Source organism: Lissotriton helveticus, chromosome 5_1 (assembly GCF_964261635.1).
Source record: "Lissotriton helveticus chromosome 5_1, aLisHel1.1, whole genome shotgun sequence".
In the NCBI taxonomy this organism is placed as follows: Eukaryota; Metazoa; Chordata; class Amphibia; order Caudata; family Salamandridae; genus Lissotriton; species Lissotriton helveticus.
This window is the reverse complement of record NC_136065.1, coordinates 1,319,693,804-1,319,720,290: the sequence shown is the minus strand read 5'-3', so window position 1 is coordinate 1,319,720,290 and position 26,487 is coordinate 1,319,693,804. Positions and strand designations below refer to the sequence as shown.

The following is a 26,487-nucleotide window of genomic DNA, read 5'->3' as shown; positions in this document are numbered from 1 at the left end:
AAACTGGCAGTTTCAAAAATCAAGCTTCAGGAAATTTGGAGAACAAAAATAGGATTTCCAACCAAAACAGATTGTGGCTGCGCTATGGTCTGCTTTCACTATGTAGCGCACACTAATCACTGCACATGGGTCATAAATGCAAAGTTCAAATCCTCACCGCTGACCCACCAATGTTAGAAGCGGCTGTCTCTAGTTGGCAGAGGTATACACTTCCGACAAATAGGGACACACCTTTTCTAGTCAGGGCAAGGGGATCACACACTTAGATAACCCCTGCTCACCCCCTTGGTAGCTTGGCAAAGCAGACAGGCTTATCTCAGAGGCAGTGCGTTAAGCATTTATGACCACATACAGTAATAAAGTGAATACACTACAAATGGACACGACACAGTAGTATTATAAAAATAAGGATTTTTATATAAGGCTTAGCACAAGACCAAATAACGAAAAAATATACCACAATCTTAATAAATACTCTTGGAAGGAAAAATAATAGTTCAAGCAAGGTTTCTTCTTAGCACAAAGTCTTTAGTAACAAAAGCAACTCTTCTTCTTTAAAACACAGTTCTTGGCAACAATGTAACCCACACGGGAGTCACACGACGTCGAGGCAAAGTTAATCCAAAGGTTCGGCGTCGACCGTGAGGAGCGCTACGTCGAGCCCGGAGTCGCACAGACCCCAACAACACAGTACCTTGGAAAAGTGAAGCACTCGATGATCAGCGGCGTCGAGATGTCCAGCGTCGCGTCTTCGGCGTCGATCGGGCCTCGGAGTCGGGGCGATCTGCAGCGGCGTCGACCGAAGTCAGGCAGGAGCAGCGCTCACGAGATGAAGCAGGATGCGGCGTCGTCGTCGATGTTGATGTTGCAAGAATGAGCAGCGCTCACGGTGTTGAGAGGGCTCGAGGTCGATGCGATCAGAGGCGGCGGCGACACAGGGTCACTTGGAGCTGGAGCCGAACTCGCTACTCACTGGCGTCACTACTGGCGTCGATCGGGCCCGGCGGCCGGCGTCGAAGGTGCGGGACACTGGAGCCGTTACTCACGATGTCGAGCTGGATTCGGCGGCGTCCGTCGCGTCGAGATTGCTGGATTCTTCAGAGGTGCTGGATTTCAGGTTCCAGCAACAAGCACTTTCAGCAAACAAATGAAGTCCTTTGGCCCTGTGACTTCAACAGGAGGCTGGCACTCTTTCAACCGTTGGAGATTTTCTTAGCAAAGTTTGAGAGTACACACACAGTTCCTCTCTCCTGGTTCCTTGGCAAAAATAAAGAAGCAACTGCAGGATTCCCCCAACAAACAGCACTCTGGCAGAAGGGGTAAGCAGTCCTTGGATCAGCAGGCTTCTTGTCCTTGGTTCAGGTTTCCTTGTCAGAAGTGATCTAAATTCTTGGTTCAGGGGTCCTTCTCTTATACCCCTTTTTGGCTTTGATCCCTTTGTCCATGCAGGGGAATTTCCCCCCATCTCGGGTTTGTTGTGGGTGTTGCCAGGCCTAGGCACCTGGCCTATTCACGGTGCAGGGCAGAGTCTTCAGCCGCCCAGCAGGAGTGGAGCCAGCATTGTCACTGGCAGGGGCAGGGCCATCAGTTGCCCGGCAGGAGGTGGGGCCAGGAAAGTCCCTGGCAGGCACAGAGTCATCAGTCGCCTGGCAGGGGGGCGGAGCCAGCATTGTATCAGGCAGGGCAGGCTATCAGGAGCTACTCTTCCCCTACTCTCAATGCAAATGCCCCACTCACCCCACACTGACTCATTCAGACCTCTGGAGCCACCCAGCTCCTGTCACACGCACACCAGAACCAGCAGAGACCGGTAGACAGTTAGACAAGAAAATAGCTACTTTCTAAAAGGGCTATTTTCAAACACAGAGTCCAAAAACCATCCACCCAAACGGATGCGTTATTAAACCCTGAGTTCAGGGATACCAAACTCGACATTGCACCATGCTCCCCGAGCCCGCTAGGATTATAGCATTAATAATCCTGGCAGCCCATTCTAACTGATGGAGAGCAGGTAACCTTACAATAGTGAAAAACGAATATGGCTGTAATTCACTATTAGGACATGCCAACCTTGTCAGGCTTGTCCTACCTTATGCTTACAATGCACCCTGCCCTTGGGCCTACCAAAGGGGTGACTAACATGAAGTTAAGGGAAGGTTTAGGGACTGGCAAGTAGGTGTATTGGCGCAGTCCTCGTGACAGTCAGACTGCACGTGGTCTAGCAATGGTAGACCTTCAGACATACTTTTACTAGGCCGCTCTTGTGGGTGGCACAACACGTGCTGCAAGCCCAATAGCAGCATTTGTATTTACAAGCCCTGGCACTCCTGGTGCACTCTACTAGGGACTGACAGTAAACCAAATAAGCCAAACATGGAATTCAATCAATACAGTAATTTCACATAGGGAGCACTTGCACTGTGGCACTGATCAGCAGTGGCACAGTGCCCAAAGCAATATACCAGCAAAAAACATCGTAAACAGAGGAGGCAAACAGAAAAAATGGAGGAGAGACTCATGCCAATGATGTCAGGTCTAACACCCCATTATAGTAAGTTCAGCCAACTATAACTCGCACACTCTCAATACACTTCTGATGACGTCACATATTACTTCACTCATGACATGGTCAGTGACATCAGTCATGACATCATTGATGACATCTCAAATGACATCACTGATGACATCACTGATGACGTCACCCTTGTGATAGAGTGGCAGACCTCCTCTCCACCTAATATAACCTTTGATACCCACACTCAAAAATAAAAACTAGCATTTTCAAAACAATGCACATACCAATACCACTTGCATCACACCTATTCAGTAATTCCAAGATCTAGAGACACATCCACTCATTCACCAACAGTCCTATACAGTCACTCATACATGTATTCACTCATCATATGTACTCATACACCTATACATCCTGTTACACACCACCACTCATCTATATAGCTACTCACACACATACTCACACATGCAAGCAAAGTATCAAACATCCATTTACTTGCATATAGAGTTATACACACACTACCACACTTACTTCTACAGAAACTTACACATACTTACTCTCTTGAACAATCACTTATAGAAACACCTACTTATTTCTACAGGAACTCTTCCACTCTCTCCCTCTCACATATACTCACCTATATGCACCAATACTCACATATACTAGTTTAAAACATATGTAGTGATGTCATTTGAGATGTCATCAGTGATGTCATGAGTGATGTCACTGACCATGTCATGAGTGATGTAATATGTGACGTCATCAGCAGTGCATTGCGTGCGCATTAGTTATAGTTAGCTGAACTAACTATAACGGGGGAATTTCAATGGTTTTGTGTGAGTGAAATGTCCAACTAACTATAACTTTCCCTAAAACCTATAGTTTTTTCAGTGAATATATATATATAAACATATACATATTTATATATATATATATAAATATATATTTATATATATATATATGTATATATATATATATATATATATATATATATATATATATATATATATATATATATATATATATATATATATATATATATATATATATATGTCTGGAAACATCCCTTCACGAAGAAAAGATCAGAGGCCACAGGGGAAAGCAGTGCAGGAACCCTTTATTTCATACACCCCAGCAACGGCAGATGCATTTCAGCACACTCGCCTTCTTCAGTGCCCTGTGCTGTTATGTGTACAACCCTGTGACGCTCATCCTGTGTGAAATACTTGCTGGTGCTGTGTCCCCTCCCCCTAATGATGTCATCACACCAATAGGAGCACATGTCAAATTCAATGGACTCCAAGTCCCAGCAGGCACTGTCCTGGCGCTGCGAGGCTGGTGGCGTGGGGAAGTGGGATAACTGTAGGTCAAAGCCAGCTCCAGGTGAGGCGGGTCGAACGTAGATCCATGAAACAGCGGGAACCTCCCTGAATCCCCTTAACCGCAGCAGCCCGTCCCTTCAGATGAGTTCGTGTGTGAGGGCGGTCAAATGGGAGACTGTGTGCCCCCTCAAAGTAGAATACCTCTGTCCACACACGATGTCCTGTCGTTCTTGACGGTCAAGAAAATTACTGATTCCTCAGTGTCCAACTATATATATATATTCCAACACGCAGGTAGCCCCAACAGAGTAAGACCTCAGGCACGTAGATTATTCACTGATTTATTGGCGAGTTACACGCAGGCTGCATTACACCGTAGAGGCATCCAAATACATGACGCCAGACGCGTTTCTAGAGTCCTTGCTCCCTCCCTCAATGGCGTGTAATCCATAAATGAAAGCAAAGTTCACCACACACCTGTATTATTTCAAGTACCTGCCCCAGTGGGCATGTCCCTCTCACGGCATCTTGGTAGTTGTAGTGTGTAGTTTGAATTTCCTATGTGGGCATGCTTTCGTTCACAGAATTGAAATAAGCATAATTGATTCCCCAGTGGGTTGATGTCACGTCTGGTAGGTTGCCTGCACCGCTTTCAGACGCCAATGTGAAACTTCAAGGCGGCACCATCCTGCACACGGCGCCAAACACTTGCGTGTCTTCCGAAAAGGCCAGCTTCGTAGAAGTCAGCTCGGACCCGTGGTGACAGTGGGTCTCACACCACGGCTGGCCAGCACGCAGGTAGCCCCAACAGAGTAAGACCTCAGGCACGTAGATTATTCACTGATTCATTGGCGAGTTGCACGCAGGCTGCATACACAGAAGAGGCATCCAAATACATGACGCCAGACGCGTTTTGAGAGTCCTTGCTCCCTTCCTCAATGGCGTGTATTCCATAAATGAACGCAAAGTTCACCACACACCCGTATTATTTCAAGTACCTGCCCCAGTGGGCGTGTCCCTCTCACGGCATCTTGGTAGTTGTAGTGTGTAGTTCGAATTTCCTCCGTGGGCATGCTTTCGTTCACAGAATTAAAATAAACATTATTGATTCCCCAGTGGGTTGATGTCACGTCTAGTAGGTTGCCTGCACCGCTTTCAGACGCCAATGTGAAACTTCAAGGTTGCACCATCCTGCACAAGGCGCCAAACACTTGCGTGTCTTCCAAAAAGGCCAGCTTCGTAGAAGTCAGCTCGGACCCGTGGTGACAGTGGGTCTCACACCACGGCTGGGTAACAGCCGTCTCTATTCCAACACGCAGGTAGCCCCAACAGAGTAAGACCTCAGGCACGAGAATCACTTATAGAAACACATACTTATTTTTACAGGAACTCTTCTACTCTCTCCCTCTCGCATATACTCACTTATATGCAAGAATACTCACATACACTAGTTTAAAACATATGTAGTTACTCATAAAGACACTATTGAGACAGTCATTCACTAACTAACACACCCATACACACTCTCATCCCCCTACACAGTCCTACATACATGCTGTCTATGACATATACAAACAGTGAGTCACTCATTCATGCATCTATCCACTAAGTAATACCCCCCACCGAACCATACAGACACTCAGACACTCATACTAATACTCAAAAAAACAACTAATAACCCATATAGACACTGATACACATATTTACATATTTAAACATTACTCACTAACCCATGTATTCACTAAGATACACTTAATCAGTCAGTTATACAATCAATTTTACAAAAAAAATCATCCATTTAGACACTTATATACCCATTTATTCTTCCATCGACCTTGAGATATACATATAAAAAACATATTTAATTTTCAGAAAAAAACACATTCACTTGATGATGTCATCAGTGATGTCATTTGAGATGTCATCAGTGATGTCATGAGTGATGTCACTGACCATGTCATGAGTGACGTAATATGTGACGTCATCAGCAGTGCATTGCGTGCGCAGGAGTTATAGTTAGCTGAACTAACTATAACGGGGGAATTTCAATGGTTTTGTGTGAGTCAAATGTCCAACTAACTATGTCCATGACCTGTTTCGCCCACTACAAGAGGCGTTGATCACACATGCGCTGCAACATTTTTTAAGCCATTTTATAATTCCGTACACGTGATTATCACAAACAAATAGATAGATAGCGGCAACTGAAAAAAGACTACAGTACTTTGCATTGAAAAGAAAACTAATCATCAACAGAAATAAAATCACAAATCACAAATTGAGCTCTACATTCTTTTTCTGGATTCAGTAACAATCAGATAGGGTCTAAAAGGAATATGTTGCTTAGGGGATCTGTTTGATCAAGGTCACTTGCTAGCATTTTCAGACCTACAGGAGAAGTATGGATTAGGTAAGCAATATTTTTTTAAATATCTTCAAATGCGAAGCTTTCTTGCTAAGCCGGGCGTAGATATAGGACAACAATTCGTGACAATCTCGCGAATTGAAAAAATGACGAAGAAAACATCAATAGGTCAATATTATCAACAGCTAGTTGAAGTCTTTCCGGATGATTTGGATGAACGTAAAATGAAATCGGAAAACAAATTGGGTGTGGAGGAGATTAATATAAGTAAATCGCTGGAGCTTGCTAATCGACTTTTAATGACGGGAAGATTATGTAGTCAGCATTATATGGCCCTCTATGATCTATATTACTCTCCTAGTATGGTGGCTCGTTGGGGTGCAACAGCAGGGGACAAATGTAATCGTTGCCGGTTATTTGGGGCCGATTCATCCCATATGTATTTTTCTTGTCCTAGACTGGGGGAATTTTTTGCAGAAATTGAGAAATACTTAAACACTTAGGGCCAGATGTAGGTAAATTATTTTTACAGACTCTAAAATACCGAATTTTACTGATTCTGTATTTTAGAAATCGAAAATGGTATGTAGGTAAAAAATCTGTAAAAAATACAGAATCGGTAAAATTCGGTATCTCTGAATCGGTATTTACCGAATCGGTAAATACCGATTCGGTAAATACCGATTCCGTAATTCCCATTCATCCCTATGGGCATACAGGTCCATAGGGATGAATGGGAATTACCGGATCGGTATTTACCGTAATACGAAAATCAAGCAATTTAAGTAAGAACCAATCACGTGCCTCCACCCCACCCCACCCCTCAACCAAGCAACAGAGGAACCAACCAATCCTGTGCCTCCAGCCCACCCCACAACCAAGCAACAGAGGAACCAACCAATCCTGTGTATCCACCCCAACCCACAATCAGGAAGTGGCCACACCCATGCAGGTGCAGACCAACTGAACATGCAGGAGAGCTGTGATACACTGACTGGCTGTACTGAACTGAGCTGTGCAGAAGTGCAGGATGGATTCACAAGACTCCCGGAGGGAAGGTGCTGACAAGAAAAGAAAACTAAAGTTCAGCACAGGTGAACTGCAGGTGCTGGTGGAGGAGGTGGCAAAACACCACACCCAGCTGTTTGGAAGACAGTCTCTGCTGGTAGCAGAGGCTGCGAAGAGGAATACCTGGCTGGGGATCCAGGCTAAGGTTATCGCCATAGGGGTGACAGCCAGAGAAATGGACGATTTAAAGAAAATATGGTATGATCTCAGGATCATCACTAAAACGAAATTGGCTTTCCAAAGAGGCCAATGCTACAGGTGGAGGAAAGAACAGGGCACCTGCTCTTACGGATCTGGAACAGCTTGTGGAGTCCACCCTGGAGCCAGAGAGCATATTTGAGATAGGTGATGCTGACAGCTAAGCCCGAGCTGCATCAAAGAACGGTAAGGGACAAGTCCATAATTCCTCCCCCCTTGCCTGTCTCCATCCCCCAATGTGGCTGTGTGTTTCAAAACTCCAGTACAGGCTTTAGTATCCACCAGCAATGTATTATGGATGTGGTAGTCATTTCAACTTACATCAGTGCAGTCATCATGAAAGAATGTCAGGCATGCCACACACTACAATTAGAGGCAGTTGAGGACCATGAAATAGTGTGACTGAATTGTGATTTAATATAGAAATGCACTGTGAAAGCACCACTAAGCCACTGTCCATATCTGTCCACAGGAGAGACTTCGCGCAAGACTATGCAGGAGAGGGAGAAGAGGGCAACCCAAAGGGAGAGCAGTGAGGAAGGATCCAGGAATGCAGGGCCCAGCACTGCAAGACCTCCAGCACCCAGTACACATGCAGCTGCCACACCAGAGGCAGGCACCATGCAACAGCCATCATCGCCTTTGCTCCATGACTCTCCACAGCACCCTCAGAGGTGTCGGAAATCTTCAGGCCCAGGAGGCATGATGTTCCCACGCTACAAATATTTTAAACATCCTCTGATGTGGAAAGGGAGGGTGAGATGCAAAATGAGCCAGTGGAGGCAAACATAGCTGGTCTTCCGTCCACTCCTGTTTCTATGCACAGAGGCACAAAACGCCGTAGGGTCCGGGAGGGAAGCACAAGTGGCCATGGTGACGGTGTCTTCTGTGGGCTGAAAACCACGATGGTGAAGGTGCAGCGCGTGCAGGCAAAATCGATTACTTCAGTACAAAAACAAATGCGCCACCTGAATAGCAACATGGAGAACATGAACCGGGGGATCACCTCAATGGCGGATAGCATGAGGGATATGGCAGATGGGGTGAGGGACATGTCTCAGTGCGTGATGTCACTTTGTGACGAACTGCAGGAAGACCGCACACAGACGCGCAGGGAGAGGCAGTGCATGCAACAGCAGACAAAGGCCATGAAACAGCAACTTCACTGTTATGTCGCCGTTCTGTTGCAATGCAGGAGGGGCTGGTGCACTGCTGCACAGATCTTACCAGGGGGATGGGGAGAGTTACAACAGTGATGGAAGTGCTGCTGACAAACCAGTCAGCCAACGCAGGAGATGAAGGTGTAGGGGACACGGATGACACCACTAGCAGGAGCAGCACCCCTATACCGGACATTAGGAGGAGCAGCAGATGCCAAAGTACAGGCCCTGGCTCAACAGACAATGTTCAAACCCAACCACAGGCATCCCGCAGTGTTGTACGTGGGCGCCGACAGTACTGCTGCCAACATTCCAGTGGACATGTGAGGGTGAGGTAACCCGTGTCCACCCAGTTAGGTTAGGCACACTTCGGACCTGACAGATGTGTCTTTTGAAATTTACTGTAGTGCCCATTAAACTACGTCTTTAAGATTGAACCCCTTGCTGTGTCTCTTTACTTACTTAAAAGTAGTTGTGTGTGATTTCTGCCCGTCTGTGTCTGCCATCTGTTGGTGTTGTAACTCCTACTGTGTTGGGTTCAGGCAGTGCATGTTCTTCATCATGGTCTTCATAGTCGCTCAATTCCACCTCGGTGCCCTTCTTAGTAGCAAGGTTGTGCAACATTGCACAAGTTGCAATAATCTTACAGCAGATGATTGGTGAGTACTGCCGTGCCCCTCCACTTTTGTGCAGGCAGTGGACCCTGCTCTTTAACAGGCCAAAGGTGCGGTCTACAATGTTCCTGGTTGATTTATATGCCACATTGTATCATCTCTGGCTGGGGGTTGAAGGGTTGAGGTAGGGTGTCAGGATGAAAGAACGGACGGCATATGCACTATCCCCTATTAGAAAATGAGAAAGCCATTACTCACAGGCACACATACATATACATCTGCATTATCTATCAAGGGAGTGTCACACAGTAATTTACCTAGCAGGTATCCTTTGCCAAATTCCCCCGCTGTCAGGCGTGTGTAGATCCCACTGTTTTGAAAAATGTAGGAGTCGTGGGTACTTCCTGGGAACTTGGCCACTATGTCCATGATAATGTACTTGACATCACAGATTACCTGTACATTTATTGTGTGGGTTGACTTCCTGTTTCTGTAAATGTACTCTGTGGCAGCAGGTGGGCATATTGGGATGTGGGTGCCATCAATACAGCCGATGACGTGTGGGAAATGTGCAATTTGGTAAAAGTCAGTCTTGGTCTTGAGCAGTTCCGCATGAGTTTCAAGGAAGCTGATGTAATGATGCATTCTCTGCATCATGGCCTCTAGGAACTTCCTGAAGAAACGGGACAGGCAGTTCTGGGACACCCACCTATCGCAGCAATTACATTCTGGTAGCTCCCAGAGGCAAGCAGGTGTAGGCTACACAGCACCTGCACATGGGGTGGGATGGCGTGCACCCTTGGGGTTGGGTGCTCCAAAGTGGGTGCAGGTCCCTGATCAAGTCCAGGATGGTGTGGGGGTGTAGCCTGTACCTTTGCAGGATTTCAGCCTCAGTTATTTGGAATAGTGTGATCCTCTGCCTGTAGACCTGCTCCTCCCTTCTCCAGACCCTCTCTCCTGCTGCCTGTAGCCGTAGCCGCCTTGCTATCACGTAGAATGCCTCCATTCTGGTCACACTGTTGCATTTTGGGCCCTTTTTTATAGCCTGCACATGGTTACCACCTGCTTTCAATCCATGGTAAATACCGACTCTTAAATACCGAATTTCAGGCAAATTCGGTATTTTAGAGGTCACCTACATCTCAAAAGTCTTTTTTTTCCATTTCTTATTTACCGAATCGGTAAATGTACCGATTCGGTATATTTACCGATTCGGTAAATTTACCGATTCGGAAATTTTTCCGATTTGGTAAATTTACCGATTCGGTAAAGTTACTGATTCTGTAAATTTACCGATTCGGTAAATTTACCGATTCAGTCGTTTTTTTGGCCCCTACATCTCAATATTCAAATACCGGTCGGTAACGGCCGAACATACCGATTTTCGGCCATTACCGACCGGTTTTTGGCTACCTACATCTGGCCCTTGATATTTGGATCCCACACAATAATTACGGGAGATTTAGTGATCACTGGTGTTGGTTGTGATAGGATGGTTAATTTAAGATCAGAAGCTTCAACCGCTCTTCTATTTATCATGATGGCGGTCAACAATGCTGTGGATAAGCTCTGATCCTCCCACTTTCTTGAACTGGCGATCTAGACTTTTAGGCATGTATAATTTTGTATTATCTATGTATAAAAGTAAAGGGAGAAGGAAAAGAATAATGGGCGCCAAAATTTGGTCCCCAATATCGGATTAAATCTCTTAAAATCTGGGTGGGGATGTACAAGGAGATCCTTGTCGGTGTTTTTGGTAATTCTTAGTTGCTGGCTGTACCCATAGGTTGGGTGTTGTTTAAACAGAGCTAAAGCGGTCTAGCACGAATATCTATGAAACATTTCTTTAAATGATTTTACTGTGTGGAGAACCCGGCCTATTTAATGTATGGGAAAGGTTATCCTACATCAGTAGAGATCAAAAACGATTTTCTTCTGGGGTTTGCTGAGCAGGCTCCCACAATTCTTACAGGTCTCAGTACCTCTCACAGGCGCACAGGTGCATCTCCACTAGCTCGTCAGCTACATGGCTCAAGGGAGCCTTTTGAAACAGGAAAGGGTGGGAGCACACTGCTAACCTCTAAGCACAGTTCGCCCCTTAGCATTATGGTAAATGTAGTTTGCAGTGCGCGCTTACTTGGTATTTTGCTGGAGTGTTCCACCAAAGTTGGTGCAGATTAGTGCTGTCATCTCTAGACACATGTGTTTCTGGATTTTATCCTTCATCAGTAGAGATCAAACACGATTTTCTTCTGGGGTTTGCTGAGCAGGCTGCCACAATTCTTACAGGTCTCAGTACCTCTCACAGGCGCACTAGTGCATCTCCACTAGCCCGTAAGCTACATGGCTCAAGGGAGCCTTTTGAAACAGAAAAGGGTGGGAACACACTGCTGATTTCCCAGCACAGTTCGCCCCTTAGCATTATGGTTGCCACTAATCTCAAGTGCTCACTAAAGTGCTTAAAATTGAAAAGTGCTGACTGAATAAAGTGCAAAGTGCAAAAAAGTCTTAATAGAGGGAAGATCTGAGGCAGCCTTAATATTATCATGTAGTCATGTAAATTACATTGTCCTTGACTAGTCAACAACATTTCAAGTAAGGATGGCTTTGTTGTAAAAGGTAAAAATGTTTTTAAATTCATGAAAAATTCATAAAATCAAGACTGTATTCATAAAAGATTAATAAAAACATGATGAAAGAATTGTTATTTTTATGATTATTTCCCTCATGAAAGAATTCACAGAAAATTGTGCAGCTCTTCACTTAAGCCCATTTGGTACTTTGGAATCTAACTCTAAAATGAATCGAGTCCCCAACTGGCATAACATCTTTTCTCAATTCCATCCTCTCTTCAATACTGGAACTGCGCTTAGAACAAAATATTTTAAACAGTTCAAATTATTAGCATTTATTTGTTTAAAGTGGCATGTCACTGGGTATGTGGGGTCCGAGTTCACAATAGCCCTTAAATGCGGCAAACTCCTCAAATGTACCTGCAGCTTAGTGCTACCCACATTTTGGAGCCCGCAGGTGAATACTAGAACATATACCACAAAATCTGTCATACAATTGTACAAACCTTCCAAATCAACAAGTTTTGAACTATATACCGACATATAGTTTGAAGATTTAACACCAAAGCTGCATGCCCTGCAGGAACTGCATTTAAAAAAGCCTTTTTTAGAGGATAGTCAATAGGTTTTACTGGTTATTTCTGGACTACTTCTAACAAATGCCTGTCTCATTGATGGAGCCCGCTGAAATGTTAAGTTCGGTTTGTTTGGATGAAATTACCCAAAGTGGAATCAGTAACCACTATTGGCCACTAGCAATTGATGTTAGATCTGATAGACCTTTCTTGCCGACTATATGTAGTGATAAGCCTGATGTTAATAATTTCATCCTGATCAGTAGGGCAAGAATATGTTGTTGAGTCTGAAGCATTAGATGTAGGAAACAAAATAGAGTGACTAGATTTTTCATTGGCCTTTAACATTGCTCGATTGATCACATGCACAGCATAACCTCTCTCAAGGAATTGATTTTTTTGCCTCCTGTTGACATATAGTCAAATCCCCTTCTGAGCTGCAGATTTTACATAATCTCAGCATTTCTCTGTATGGGATGCTGTTAATCAGATGTTTGGGGTGAAAGCTGGATGCTTGTAGAGTGGAGTTGTCTGCCGTCTCTTTACGATGCAATCTAGATTCAATTTAGTGCCCTGGACATATATTTGTACATCGAAAAATTCTATGGATCATGCATCAATGTGGGAGGTAAAGTCCAAATTCAATACGTTGTTATTAATGCATTCCACAAATTTACCAGCAGTTTCCTTACCCCCTTTCCAGATTACAAACATGTCATCAATGAATTGCATCCAGCTTATCACATGTTCATCCCAATCCATACGGAAATCCTCCATGATCACCCACTCCTCCCACCAGCCCACATGTAAAAACGCATAGCTGGGAGAGAAGCAGGCACCCATAGCAACCCCCCTTAATTGTTGGAATACCTCATTGCCAAATAAGAAGAAATTATTCTTTAAACACTAATCGATCATTTACATAATGTTATGGTTATAAAATTGAATAGGTCTTTTTTTAAGATAATATTCAACTGCCCTTATACCATCCCTGTGTTCAATACTAGTGTAAAGGGAGGATAGGTCCATAGTCATTAGTATGTAATCATCAGACCAAGGTATATCATATAGTCTCATCAAAAGTCGCCAGTGTCTTTAATATATGATGGTAACTGAACAACAAATTATTGGAGAAAATAGTCTACATATTGTGTCATCTTTTCAAATAGACCAATCCTCGCAGAAATAATTGGTCGTCTGGGTACTGGAGATATGCCTTTATGGGTTTTCGCTTAAAAATTAAAGCATTGGCATTACTGGAAATTCATTATTAAGAAATTGATATTCATCCTTAGAAAACAAACTCTCATGCTTCCACCTATTTAGATCTTCTTTGAGTTCACCTTTGATTTTTCTCACTTGTTGCATGCTCGTTCTTTTGTAACATATAGGGTCATTGAGGTGTTTATATGCCTCCTGGAGGTATTCAGTCCTTGGTTAACGTACCACATTTCCTCCTTTATCAAATTTGTTGATTATTACTTCAGAGTCTTTTAGTAATTTGCACATTAAATTGTGGTATTGTCTCTCTTGCTATTTATACTTCCTAAAAGTTTTCTTGGTCTTGCCTTTGAGCACCTTAATTTCCTCCAGCACTCGCTCACTGAAAACGTCCACGCATCTCTTGGCATCATGGGCATGAAGGTTGATGCAGTCTTGAACAGATTCACAGATGTTCCTGAGGGATTGATGCCCTGCTCACACAATACACCTTAAGTTAATACTCTCATATCATTGCTACTTTCTTCCTTGTGTAACTCTTGTAATGTTCATAATGTAGGTGTATCCGATACTTGCAAACTATGTGAGGCAGTTCTTACAGACTTCATTTCCCAAGTGGTCTGATTCGAGGCTTGTTAGATTTTATAATATTTAGCAAGTTTTAATTTCCAAATGAATTTAAAGACATCAATCCGTGTCGGACTGTAGTTGAAATTACTCTCAGGGCAAAACATAAGACCGAGTGACAATAGTTGCATCTCTGCTATGTTTACCTGAATATCAGACATGTTAAAAACCGTGTTATCAATCTCTTTCACCCCAGTCTCCATTTGTTGCCCTGTTGCTTTTTGCTCTTTATATTGGTTGCCTTTCCTCCTTTCCCGTCTCCTTTGGTTTCTTCTTTTCCTTGTATATATTTTTGATTGCGCGGTCAAAGTGTTTGTCTGTGATCCCACTGTAAAATAATCCAATTCTCCAGCAAGTGTCGAGTTTCCCAAATCCCCCCTCTTCTGTTGAAGGATACACTTCCATCATCCAACTCTGTTTCACTTACTACTGGGCTGAGATCTGACGCTGATGTGGCCACCACTCCTTGATAATTGATGTTGTAATTCTGAATCGACATGTTAGAATTGGTCAAACATTGCCTTTTAATTGAATCAAATTTTCTTGAGAAAGTGAAAACTTGACCTATTTAATAATCTGTTTTATTTATCGCAAGTTTAAACACTTTTCTTGCTTTAATCATTCCTCATGCTTTTTTAGTCTCTCCATGATTTCACTCCGATTTTTTTTATATCAATTCCTTTTGTTCAGACTTATCAAATTCTATGTTAATTCATTCAATTTCTTTGAGAATTATTTCCCGATCTATTTCGGCATATTTTATCAGGATTTGGATCAACCTCATAGTGGCATCTAGGTTTCTCTCTGCCCATTCCTTAAGCATTGAGGGTTTGGGATTGTCAAAACTCGGTGCTAGCATAATGCGTTATCTGTGTGGTACTCGACCAACTTCTTGATATTTCTGGAGCGAATTCCTTTCCCACCATTTAGTTAATCCATTTTTCAGATTTTTATCCAGGACCCTTAGAAGTGATCGCACATCATTGCCAGCAGCAACAATTGAGGACCCAGACTGTCAGCCATTGTCAGTGATGTCAGGTAGGTTTCCAAAAAGCACACCGTCTGCTGCTTCCCTCTCCCGCAGCGTGTACTCGCACATATTAGTGAACTGTCAGAAATTTCTTTTAAATGTCCAGCGTGTGTGTCTCACTATCTCACGTTAGCAAAAAAAGCACACCTCTCCACCTGTCTATTGCCCAAACTCACTGCTGGCCTTGCTTTGCAACAGGGGTCCTTCGACTCATGATTCACTCCCACCACTGCTTTAAGAGTATATTCAGCCTCGACAGGGGCAATCACGGCTTCTCTCCAACCAGAGAAATGCACAAATCCAAATCAGCTTTATGCCGCTCGACCGTCACGATCGTTCCCACTCCGCCAACAGGCTGCAACATTCTTGGGTTCTCATTCAAGCAGGCTCTATTTATGCCTCTGGTGACACGTTTCGGCCGTCAACGTGGTCTTTCTGACAATAACTGCACGTCACCATTTTGATATTTTTATATATCCACCCATGGGCTTAACCTTGGTTTGACTGAAAGTGACAGTGCTCTAAAAGAACCATGTCATGCACATTAACAAAATACACCATATGAAGCTGTACCATTCGTGTGCCAATGCATCACGTTAAAAGTGACGATACAGGTGTAATGAAACAATATACAACATAAAATATGACTTCTACTCGTGGAGAGTCCATTGCAAATATTACAGGATCCGGGCCACAGAGAACCAATAACACAAGCAAGCCTTGTACCATTGGATAACAGATCCCACTTAAAATCAAAATCTGACAGATTGCCTCTTTAAATCAGAAACATTGGATCAGCACAAAGACATCATGGGCAAGTGTCCATTCTCTCTACAGTGCAATATGCATTGTACAAATTGGCATGGTATCCAAAAAAATCAAAACTGCTGCAGAATGTTGTGCAAGTGAACGGACGGCAGTCTAAACGCTGAAGGCGGTGCAGAGGCTCTGATCTAACAAACCTGCTTCGCTCTTCTCACCTTCGGTCGGTCCCCTGAGCAGGAGAGGCTTGGACGCCGGCTGTGGCAGTTTCGGTGTGTCGTGGTGAGCAAATACCCGTGTAGCCAATTCAGATAAGCAAACCCCTGATGAGAGGCCGTGGTGGGGTGATGTGGTGAGCACATTTTGAATAGAGCCTGAACAGAGGAGCAACTGAGCAACAAATTAAAATAAAATAGCTGCTAGGGGCAGTAGTTGCAGAGGCTGCCTGGGAAAGACGGGACTGTTGCAGATGTTGTGCAATTGGTTGCTTGTTAGGCGTAGACCCCCCTGTTGGCGATTTCCTCTTTGCCTGTTGGGGTATCGTTTGGGCGCTGTCCGTGGTCGAGGTGGAGCCACTCGAAAAAAAAGGATGCCACCGAAAGCCCCTACAAACATAAAGGAAACTGCAAAGGTTACTACCCACAGCGAGAAAACCAAGGAGCAGGACTGGTGGGACAGCAACCGGCGGCTCAGAAGGTGAGAGTTTGCCTGATATCCCTTGTACTCCTAGCACCCCCACTATTATTAAAGCGCTTTTTTAAAAAAGGAGGTGAAAGTCGGGTTTTCGCGCACTCAAGCAAGGAACACAGACTCTTCCTGATATGTTTGAGAAGCAGAATGCACGTAACCTGGAATCTACCCTTGGACAGATAGAAGTAGACTGCGCTGCCAATTCTCTGGATGGTAATAGTGGTCAGTTGCCCCTACAACAAACATTAAATCAAGTGGAAGCACCCCTTGAAGGAGACTTAAATCTGGGTCAGCGACAAATTGAACAGACTGGGGCCCCTAGCTCCACTGTGGGGGATAGAGTCTTTGGAAATGCTGAAAGATTAACTAGTGGTAACTGGGACTGTCTTATGACAGAAATAGACCTAATCGCTGCAAGTGAGGGGGCACAAGGGGGGATAGGAGCAGCTGAATCTGTTGACAATTTGTATTCATTACCTGAGGCATCCTCTGATGAGGGTTTGAATGCAAGCAAGGACTGGATGGTCTATAGTGAAGGCAGCAGTTTTGAAGAGGATCTAAGACTGAGCGCAACTCCCCAAAGTCAAACGTCACTATAGTTAGGAGACAATCACAACAACCATCGTCAGAAAGCACTGTGACACCTAGTGAATATATAGAAGGAGCTAAAAGGCCAAATATAACTGACCGAGAAAATGGGGAAAACCAGCCAAGGGAACTGCCCCTGCAGGAGATTACTTTGGCAACTATCTATGAAACAATGATGGAACATAGAGCTGAATGTAAGGCAGAGAATACTATAATGCAAGCTACATGTAGCAAGGTTAAAAATGCGGTGCGGCGGGCTATAAAAACAGGGGTTGAAACAGCAGCGAGAGTCACGGAAGCAGAGGCTCGAATCTCTGCTCTTGAGCATCACACTGCTACACAAAAGGCGGAGCTAGAAGCTGTAAAGGCTCATCGAGATGATTTGAGCTATAAACTTTCGGAGCTTCAAAATCAGGCCCGTAGAAATAATCTGCATTTTCTGGGAATTCCGGAGGAGAAGGAGGGCTGGGACACACGTAAATTCATCGCAGAACTGTTGAAGGAAGCCTTTCCCAAACTGACCGCTTGGGATTGGTCTAAAGAAATTCAAAGGGCACATCGCTTCCCGTTCAAGATAAGGAAACCCCGTCAACGAGAAGAGTCCCTTCCTAGAGCAATTTTGTTTTGTTTTAATAATTTTTTAGCTGGGGAAGATATCTATGCTCTGGCGCGTCCAGATAAGACTGTCGCGCCAAGGACTGTCTTTTTTTTGTGAGACCGGACTTTTGTCAGGCCACAGTCTCAAAACGGTGGCATCTACGTCAACTGATATCAGACTTTCAGAAAAAGGGGGCTGGGGTTTACTTACAGAATCCGGCTAAACCTAAGGGGGCGGCTAAAGGTCAAACAAAATTTTTCTGGTCGGAAATTTAGGCTAAAGAGTATCTGGACACTTTATAGGGAGATGGAGCTATATGATATAATATGGTAAAGGGGGGGAAGAAGAGGGGCGAAGTTGGGTAAAGTAGGGACGGTGATGTATAGAATTATATCTCGGAGGTTTTTTTGGGCGATTGAGAAGCCCCTTCTTTGTTTTGTTTTTGTCTCTCTCTTTGTTCTCTTTTTTGTTTTTCTTGTTTTTTTTTAAATATGGGATCTCCTCCTTGAACCTCTCCCTGAAATGGTCATAATCGTTTTTCTTCTCCAGGGTTGTCAGGAGCCACGGGGGTGGGGCACACACTCCATATATTGCAGGGACTAATGGTCCTTGGGCCTCATAAGGAGTGTAGGAAGGGTGGGGAGGGTGAAGGTGGGAGGGATGGCTGGGGGGAATGGGTGGGGCACGGGGTTATGGTGGAAGGGGGGAAAAAAGACAGCAGCGGACAGGAATGGGAGCAAGCAGGCAAATAATTCAAGAGTGGAAATTGTAGAAGAGAACAATTATAGATTACGGTGTAAGATTTTTGTAGCTAAGAAAATGTGTAGTCTCAAGGTTGAATTGGATTTTTTTCATATTGCTCATGGATAGGAAAATAAGGATTTGTACATTAAATATGTGTGGCCTTAATGATGCCAAGAAACAACAAGTGCTAGCTAAAATCGTCCAACTATTACACGTCGATATACTCTGTCTGCAGGAAACTCATGTTGCATGGGCTAATAGACGGTTTCTAAAAGATTTGGGAATGGATATGGTTGTCTGTTCCAAACAAACAGGTGTGAAAAGAGGGGTAGCTATACTAAAAAAAAAAGGGGGTTAGGTGAGTGTTTCGAGTCAGAGGCCGACAAATGGGGCCGCTGGGCTATCTCTGAGTGCAAGGTTGGTCAAAGTAAATTTACTCTGCGTAATATCTATGGACCAAACTTGGATGATGCGGAATTGTTTAACTTTTTGAACTTAGAGCTAGCACCGTGGCCATCACCAGTTTTAATGTGTGGTGAGTGACCTTAATATTAATATCGAAGCAGGAATAAATATCCGCTCTAATCATCTATATACAGGAAGGAAAAAATTGTTTTTTAAAGCCTTGCGGGCTTCATTTTGGATCACGGTCTCTACGATGTGTGGAATCTAAAACATTCTGGGGAGCCGGGTTTCACATTTTTTTCTCCTCCTCACTCAAAATTTGTTCGATTAGATTTTTTTTTTTTAATGCTGGCTTTCCTGGTTAACGCTAAAATTGAGATTCATCCTAAGCTAGTATCGGACCATAATCCGCTTATATTAGAACTGGTTTTAGACTCGGATGTAAAAATGGAGATTCCACAGTGGTCTTTTGATAGAAAACTACTTTTGGATGAGGAATATTGTCAGTTTATGGCTAATATAATCCAGGAATTTTTTGCAATTAATAATGGGTCGGCTGCACAGGAGATAGTGTGGGACACGTTTAAATCAGTGGTACGCGGGGAAACTCTTAGTTTCTCCTCATTTAAACGCAAAAGGGTTTGGCTTAAACACCGGCAGGACTTTGAGCAGGTCTTTAATGTCTAGAAAAATCTGGCAGAGGTAATAAGATCAGGGGCAGAATTAGATGTAATATCGGCAGCTCAAAGGGACATCACCATAAAAAGGGCTAGTGCGCACGCCAGCATTGCGGATCAAATTGCTGAAAAATTTGTACAGCATAAAAAAGTTTATATGAGATTGGGGAAAAAGTGGGTAGAGTGCTGGCAAAAAAAACAAGAGAGAAAGCGGTTTATAACGATATTTCAAGAATTAAAGATCTTAAGGGGGTTCTGCAAGAGACGAAGGAAGGAGTGCTGACCTCTTTCCAAGAGTTTTACCAGGCACTATATAGCGATGAGATTCGGTGGGTGGAAGCAGGTGAATATTTTGAGGATGTGACTCCTGTAATACTATCGGAAGTGCAAAGAACGATCTTGATGGCACCGCCAGAGTGGGAGGAAATTGAATTATCGATACAAGGCCTATCTTCGGGTAAGGCCATGGGTCCGGATAATATCCCCTTGGAATTGTATAGGATTTTTAAGAATGTGATGAAAAGAGAGTTGGTTGAGGTTTGTCAGCAGGCCTTCTTAGGAAAGGCTCCTCAATCATGGTCCAACGCCACAATTGTGGTGTTTAAAAAGAAAGGGAAAAAAGATACGGAAATCGGGTCTTATAGGCCCATATCTTTATTAAACTCAGAGAGTAAAATCTACTCTAGGTTAAATGATATGATGCCAGACTTGGTCTTGTTAAGACAACATGGATTCATACAACATACAGGCTCCACAGACCACATGAGACGGATCATATCCCTTCTGGATTGGTCGCAGTGTACTAGTTCCCCTGTTGGTGTGGCCCTGTTGGACCCTGAAAAAGCGTTCGACAGGGTCTCTTGGAGATTTATGTGGTCAGTTCTTGTCAAAAAAGGGGTTCCAGGGGAATTTGTCAGGGCAATCCAGACACTGTATGCCCATCCATCGGCCGTTGTCAGGATTTCAGGGAAAACATCAGGGAAGATATCCATTGCAAGGGGGATGAGACAGGGATGTCCCTGCTCCCCCCTGCTGTTTGCACTATATATTGACCCGTTTATTGTTACCTTGGAGAGGAACACTGCAATTAGACCCGTGCATTTAAACAATTACGACTTTAAAGTTTGTGCATATGCAGACAATATCGCTGTATTGACATCAGATATAAACATGGCATTACCCAATATTATAAGTGAAGCTGAGGTCTTCGGCCAACTCTCCGGCTACAAATTAAACGTTGAAAAGACACAGCTCATTCATTCGGAGGCTGGCCGTCCAGAGAATATTAAGGTCGAAAAGGAGGCTACATACTTAGGTATAAAGATTACTGCTAACAATGAAGATATTATTCCGATAAATATGAATCCCATCATTGTGTCCATTAACAAAATATTAGATAGAATAAACAATTTAAAGTTCTCACTCCTGGGGCGCAGCAATGTGTTAAAAATGCTTATCTTCCCTAAGTTTCTGTACTTATTCCGGGCTATTCCATTTGTTATACCTACCGCTTATTTTTCTCGAATGGAGAGAATATGCTCACGTTTTTTATGGGGGTATCATAGGGCTCGGAGAGCATTTAAAAAATGAATGCTGCCCAGAGAGAGAGGAGGATGGGGGATTCCGAACTTTCAGATGTATCATTGGGTAGCGATATTACAGCATATGGGTGTTCTCTTATTACCAGTAGATCTGACTGAGGAGTTCTCTGCTCCTTCTATATATGAAATGCTTTTGGGGGCCGAGGCAAAGCAATGCTTAAACTGGATTATCGAGCCAAGTTACTATAAAAAAACTAAATTTAAGACCCTTTATTCTGCTAATGTCACATGGAGGACAGTTAAAAAGAGATTAGGTATAAGTCTGAACATTAATATATATACTCCTCTCTTAAACTGTTCTCTTCTTCCAGATATATTTTATGACAAGGTGATGTTAAAATGGTATAATCTGGGGGTTTGTAAGATTGGTGATTTGTTTCAGGAAAATGACTTTGCCTCCTTTGATCATTTAAGGGAGAGCTATAAGTTGTAATGCACAGACTTCTTTAAATATCTTCAATTACGCAGTTTTTGTGATCAGAAGCTATCAAAAAATGTGATTAAAGTCGGGAAAATTGCAATAATTGAAGCGATTGAGGATAGGCAAAAAAATGGAGCCCCTTTACCAACTACTTTTGGAGAAGGCTGATGATGATTTAGAGGTCTGTGAGACCAAATGGCAAAATAAATTGAACATTGAGCATGTTGATCTGGCGAGAAGCATCAAAATAGCCACTAATGTTTTACTGAATGGTTCATTGTTAAGTCAACACTTTATGTCGGTCTTTGACTTGTATTATACACCTGGTAAACTGGTCAAATGGAACTCAGGGCGGGGGACTACTTGTAACCGATGTGGTTTGTACGCAGCTGATGCAGCTCACATGTTTTTTCTCTGCCCTAAGCTGTCTCAGCTTATCTTAGACGTAGAGTTTTTTTTAATGAACAGTTTGGGCATTCATGTAAAGTTAACGGCACCTATGGTTATTTTTGGGTGTGAAGAGAGTATGGATTATCGGGCCCCAGCTGCAGAGGAAGATTTCATCTTTATATGTATGTCTGTGTATCGCTCATGTATTATGTCTCAATGGCTAGATGTGGAACCACCAGATTTTATTAAGTGGCAAACAAAATTACTATCCATTTATCATCTGGAGTATGCATTATACAAAATTAAGGGCAGGAGGAAGAAAACCTTTGGGTATAAGTTATGGTCTCCAATAACTAATTGGATAGGCTCTTAATGAAGATGGGTACATTATGTTATTGCTGGGGCTTACTTAATTTTATATTTCATATTTTATGCAATTCGTACTGATTTGGAAAGAAGACCTGCTCTGGTTTACTGCAGATCTACTGTATTAAGCTACAAATGTCGCTAAACGATGCTGCTCGAAAGCCTGCTGCTCTGTAAGAATCAGTTTTCTTTTTTATGATGTCCGCTTGCTGTCATGAAACTCAATAAAATAAAAAAATAAAAAAGAATGTTGTGCAAGAAGGTGTACAATTCTTCCCTTCTTAATGCCACATTTCTTATCCAATGCAAAGGAGACTTCATTCCATCAGAGAGCAACCAATCAACTCAAAAACAAAGACAAATGTGGGCCAGTGCCCTTTTCCCAAAAGTGCAAAGTGCATTTGTGCAAACTGGCATTTATGTGCAAAATGTCAATGTTATGTAAACCTTCTACACAGAAAATATACAAATCCGCAAGAAGAACCTTATGTCATTCGAAGAATATGTTTCATGCTATGATATTGTTCTGCTCCAGTCCTAATCCACACGTACTAATAAAATCTGTTGTAATGACTCCATATTCTAACACAGTCAATTAAAAATTAAATAAAGTGCCCTGTGCATAAAAAAACACAAAACTCATGGACAAAAATATGTACATTGAATATCTTACTCGAATTGGCTCAAATGTATCAATTAATTCTAAATCAGTACTCACTTATCTATAGATGGATATATAGATCGTCTTCAATATTCAAACTTGCTGGGACTTCTGTTTTGATCCTGAGGATATTTCTAGACTCCAGTTCAGTTGCCCAAAATAACTAAAATCCTGTACTCTACCCTTGTGCACTGTTTCAAAGCGTACAGCTACAGGTTATGACTCATCTTTATGTTTAGTAGCTCTGACATGTTGCAAAATTCGTTGATGGACCTTCAGAATTGTGCTGTCTATGTATAACGTGAAACAAGAACACTTCAGCACAGAGACAGAAAACTTGCTCTTGCAGTGTAATGTTTTCTTACTTCTCCAAACTCCATTAGAGAAAGCTAAGGTCAATTGTGAGATATTGACCCCATGCTTGCAGGCTTAAATTTGTGGCACTTTTCAAAGCCACAACTCCCCATTAGCCACGTGCTTCATTGTTGCATTTCTGGACTACAACTACAAAATCATCTCTCATTGATCTTGCTCTGTGGATTGCAATTAGTGGCCTACTGTGTACCATTGGACCAATGGAAGGATCATTACGAAGCAGATGCCAGTGTTGTTGTAGGATATGCTGCACATTCTAGTGCTGGATGCTAAAGCCTGTAATCAGTTGTATGGCTTTCTGGCTCTCTAAACTTGTATTTTTATCTGAGAACAACAATTCTCTTGTTTTAGAATTGGCTCTAATTTTAGCACTCTCAAGTACATTATCATTATAACCCTGGACAGCAAACCTGTCACTGAGTTCTTGCTGGGCTAAATCAAGTTGTACAGTACTGCTGCAGTTCTTCCACATGTGGAGATTCTCCATCTATGGGATGCTGTAGTCTAGCTTTTTAGGATGAAAACTACTAGCATATAAAACTGTATTGCCCGCAGTGGTCTTACTAAGACGTTTTTGTGTGCAGCTTATCTTGATCTATGTACACAGTAAGATCTAAAAACTGGACACCCTGTGCACTGATATGGAAAGTGAAAAGTAAATTCAGCTCATTGGTATTGATTCTCTTCACAAATTTCTTTGCCGTGCCCTCAGTACTGTGCCATATGATAAATAAATCATCTATATAACACGACCATAAAATCACATTAAATGTCATCTATTGGGCATAATCTTGGGCCAGCACCTGCTCCTCCCACCAACCCATATGAAAGGTGCCATAACTGGCGGTGAAGCAGGTGCCCATGGCTTCCCTCTTTTATCTGCCGATATAGATCTGATCCAAACAGATAGATGTTTTTGTGTAGGCACCAGTGTTCATTATTGAGCAACATCTCAGCATGTCTGTAAAGTTTCAATGGTCTAGAGCTGAGGAAATATCCACTGATCTAATCCCATCATCATGGGAAATTCTGGTATACAAGGAAGACACGTCCAAAGTCATCAAAATGTACTCATCTTCCCATTTAACATCATACACTTTTTTCAAAATATCCTTGTTGTCTTGTAAATAGGACAATAAATTACCGACAGGTTGCTGGAGAAAGTAATCAATATAAATGCACGCATTTTCAAAAAGACCGAAAATTGCAGAAATAATTGGACAGCCTGGTGATGTGATCAAATTCTTATGCACCTTTGGAATAAGGTAGAGGATGGGTAAAATCAGTGATTCTTCTTTAAGAAATAGAAATTCTCCCTGGGTAATAAGCCCTGATGACCTCTACTTAGATAATTCAGAATGATATGCAACCTTAATATTAAGAGCCTCCTTCTTGTCAATTTTACAGTAGCACTGGCCATCCCCCCCCCCCCCCCCCACTGCCCCATGGCTTTTTCTAGGTACATGGATAGTGGCCATAATACAATATTGCCACACTTATCGGCTTCTCTCACTACTATATTGGTTATTTGGCGTAATCTACGTACTAGGCGATTGTATTGAGTTTGAAACAAATCTGCAAAACATGTCTATGGAATCACGTAGAACCATGGGTGAAAAGATGGACTTTGGTTTGAATGGAGTGGTTGGACTCTCAAAAACATTAACACCTTCAGCGCGGCGCAGATTCCTGCGCTGTGCTGAACGTTCTAATGAGCCTATGGGCTCATGACGGAACGGTTCCGTCATGAGCACAGCTCAACCGACGCTCATGACGGAACCGCTCCGTCATGAGCATCGAAGGGGTTAAGCCCCTGCTCCTGAATAAGCCTGTCATCAGTGACCTCACTTGCTTCTCCTCTGGATAAGCTATCCATATCTCTCAGTAAGTTTAAATCTGAAATGGCAAGATACCTAAATCCACCTTATCCCGAGAGTCATCTGGCAGATCTGCCCTTCTGTTGTTAATTTTGTTTGCATAATCTCAGTTTTCTCATGAATTTAAAACAATCAATTCTTGTTTGGACATAGTTCAGATTTATTGGGGCACAATATGAGAGTCCCAGAGATAAGAGTTTACTTTCTTCCAATTGATGACATTGATTGTACTGCTATCACTCATTTCTCCTTCTGGACAGTGCTTTTCTTGCTGCTTCTTTCACGCATATCTCCTTTTCTTCCTTTTCCTTTGCTGCCTCCGTGAAAATTTCTGTCATGGCTTGGCAGAGGTCTGAGGTTGAGATTGTGGTCCCAGCGTAAAAAAAGCAACTCGTCCTCCACAGATGGTATTGGCACACTTTGTCGATTGTCCTCATTATTAGTTTATATTTTTTAGCCTAATTCTAAGTTTGTTTCCTCTTTCTTTTTCTAACCACTACTCTGAACACTTTGCAGTAATTATTGGCACCGTAAATTATCAATACATCTGGAGAAAGTGAAGATTACCCCTTTGACAATCTAGCTTTTCTCTTCTGAACTTTGTTGCTTTTCGATCTTTAATGGTTTGTTCATATTTAGTTAAGCACCCCTGCATCTCAAGTTCAAATTTGTTGATCAACTCCTGTTCTGACAGCTTGCTTAGTTGTTCTTTCAAAACCTCAATCTCTTTCAAAGGAGCTTGACGATCGATGTCGGCATATTTGATCATTATGGCCAGCATACGTCTAGACCAGTGGTTCCCAAACTTTTGACTCCTGCGGACCCCCATTGAGTCACCACTGGAAACTGGGGACCTCCACGCAATTTGTAGGATTTAAAATTCAAACATTAAAACAGTAATTCGAAAAAAATAAACACATATGTGCACACAAAACAAATATTCGCATTAGTAATTATTTTAGGGGCATATTTACAAGCCACTATCACCATGAGAATGTCACTTTTTGTGACGTTCCCATGGCGATAGGGGCTTCGCTGTACTTACAAGGCAGTGTTAAGCCACT

General features: G+C 42.8%; 1 protein-coding gene across 1 annotated transcript in view; it reads right to left on the bottom strand.

Annotated features, from left to right (window-relative positions):
* LOC144752653 (uncharacterized) overlaps window positions 1-26,192 on the bottom strand; it is a 197,837-nt gene extending 171,645 nt beyond the window's left edge. The window contains exons 1-3 of the mRNA XM_078640528.1: window positions 25,991-26,192; window positions 13,959-14,084; window positions 12,236-12,279 (exon numbers count right to left, since the gene is read on the bottom strand). Coding sequence (XP_078496654.1) covers window positions 12,236-12,279; window positions 13,959-14,084; window positions 25,991-26,192 — 372 coding nt within the window. The remainder of the gene's footprint in view (window positions 1-12,235; window positions 12,280-13,958; window positions 14,085-25,990) is intronic.
* Window positions 26,193-26,487: the final 295 nt, after the last annotated feature.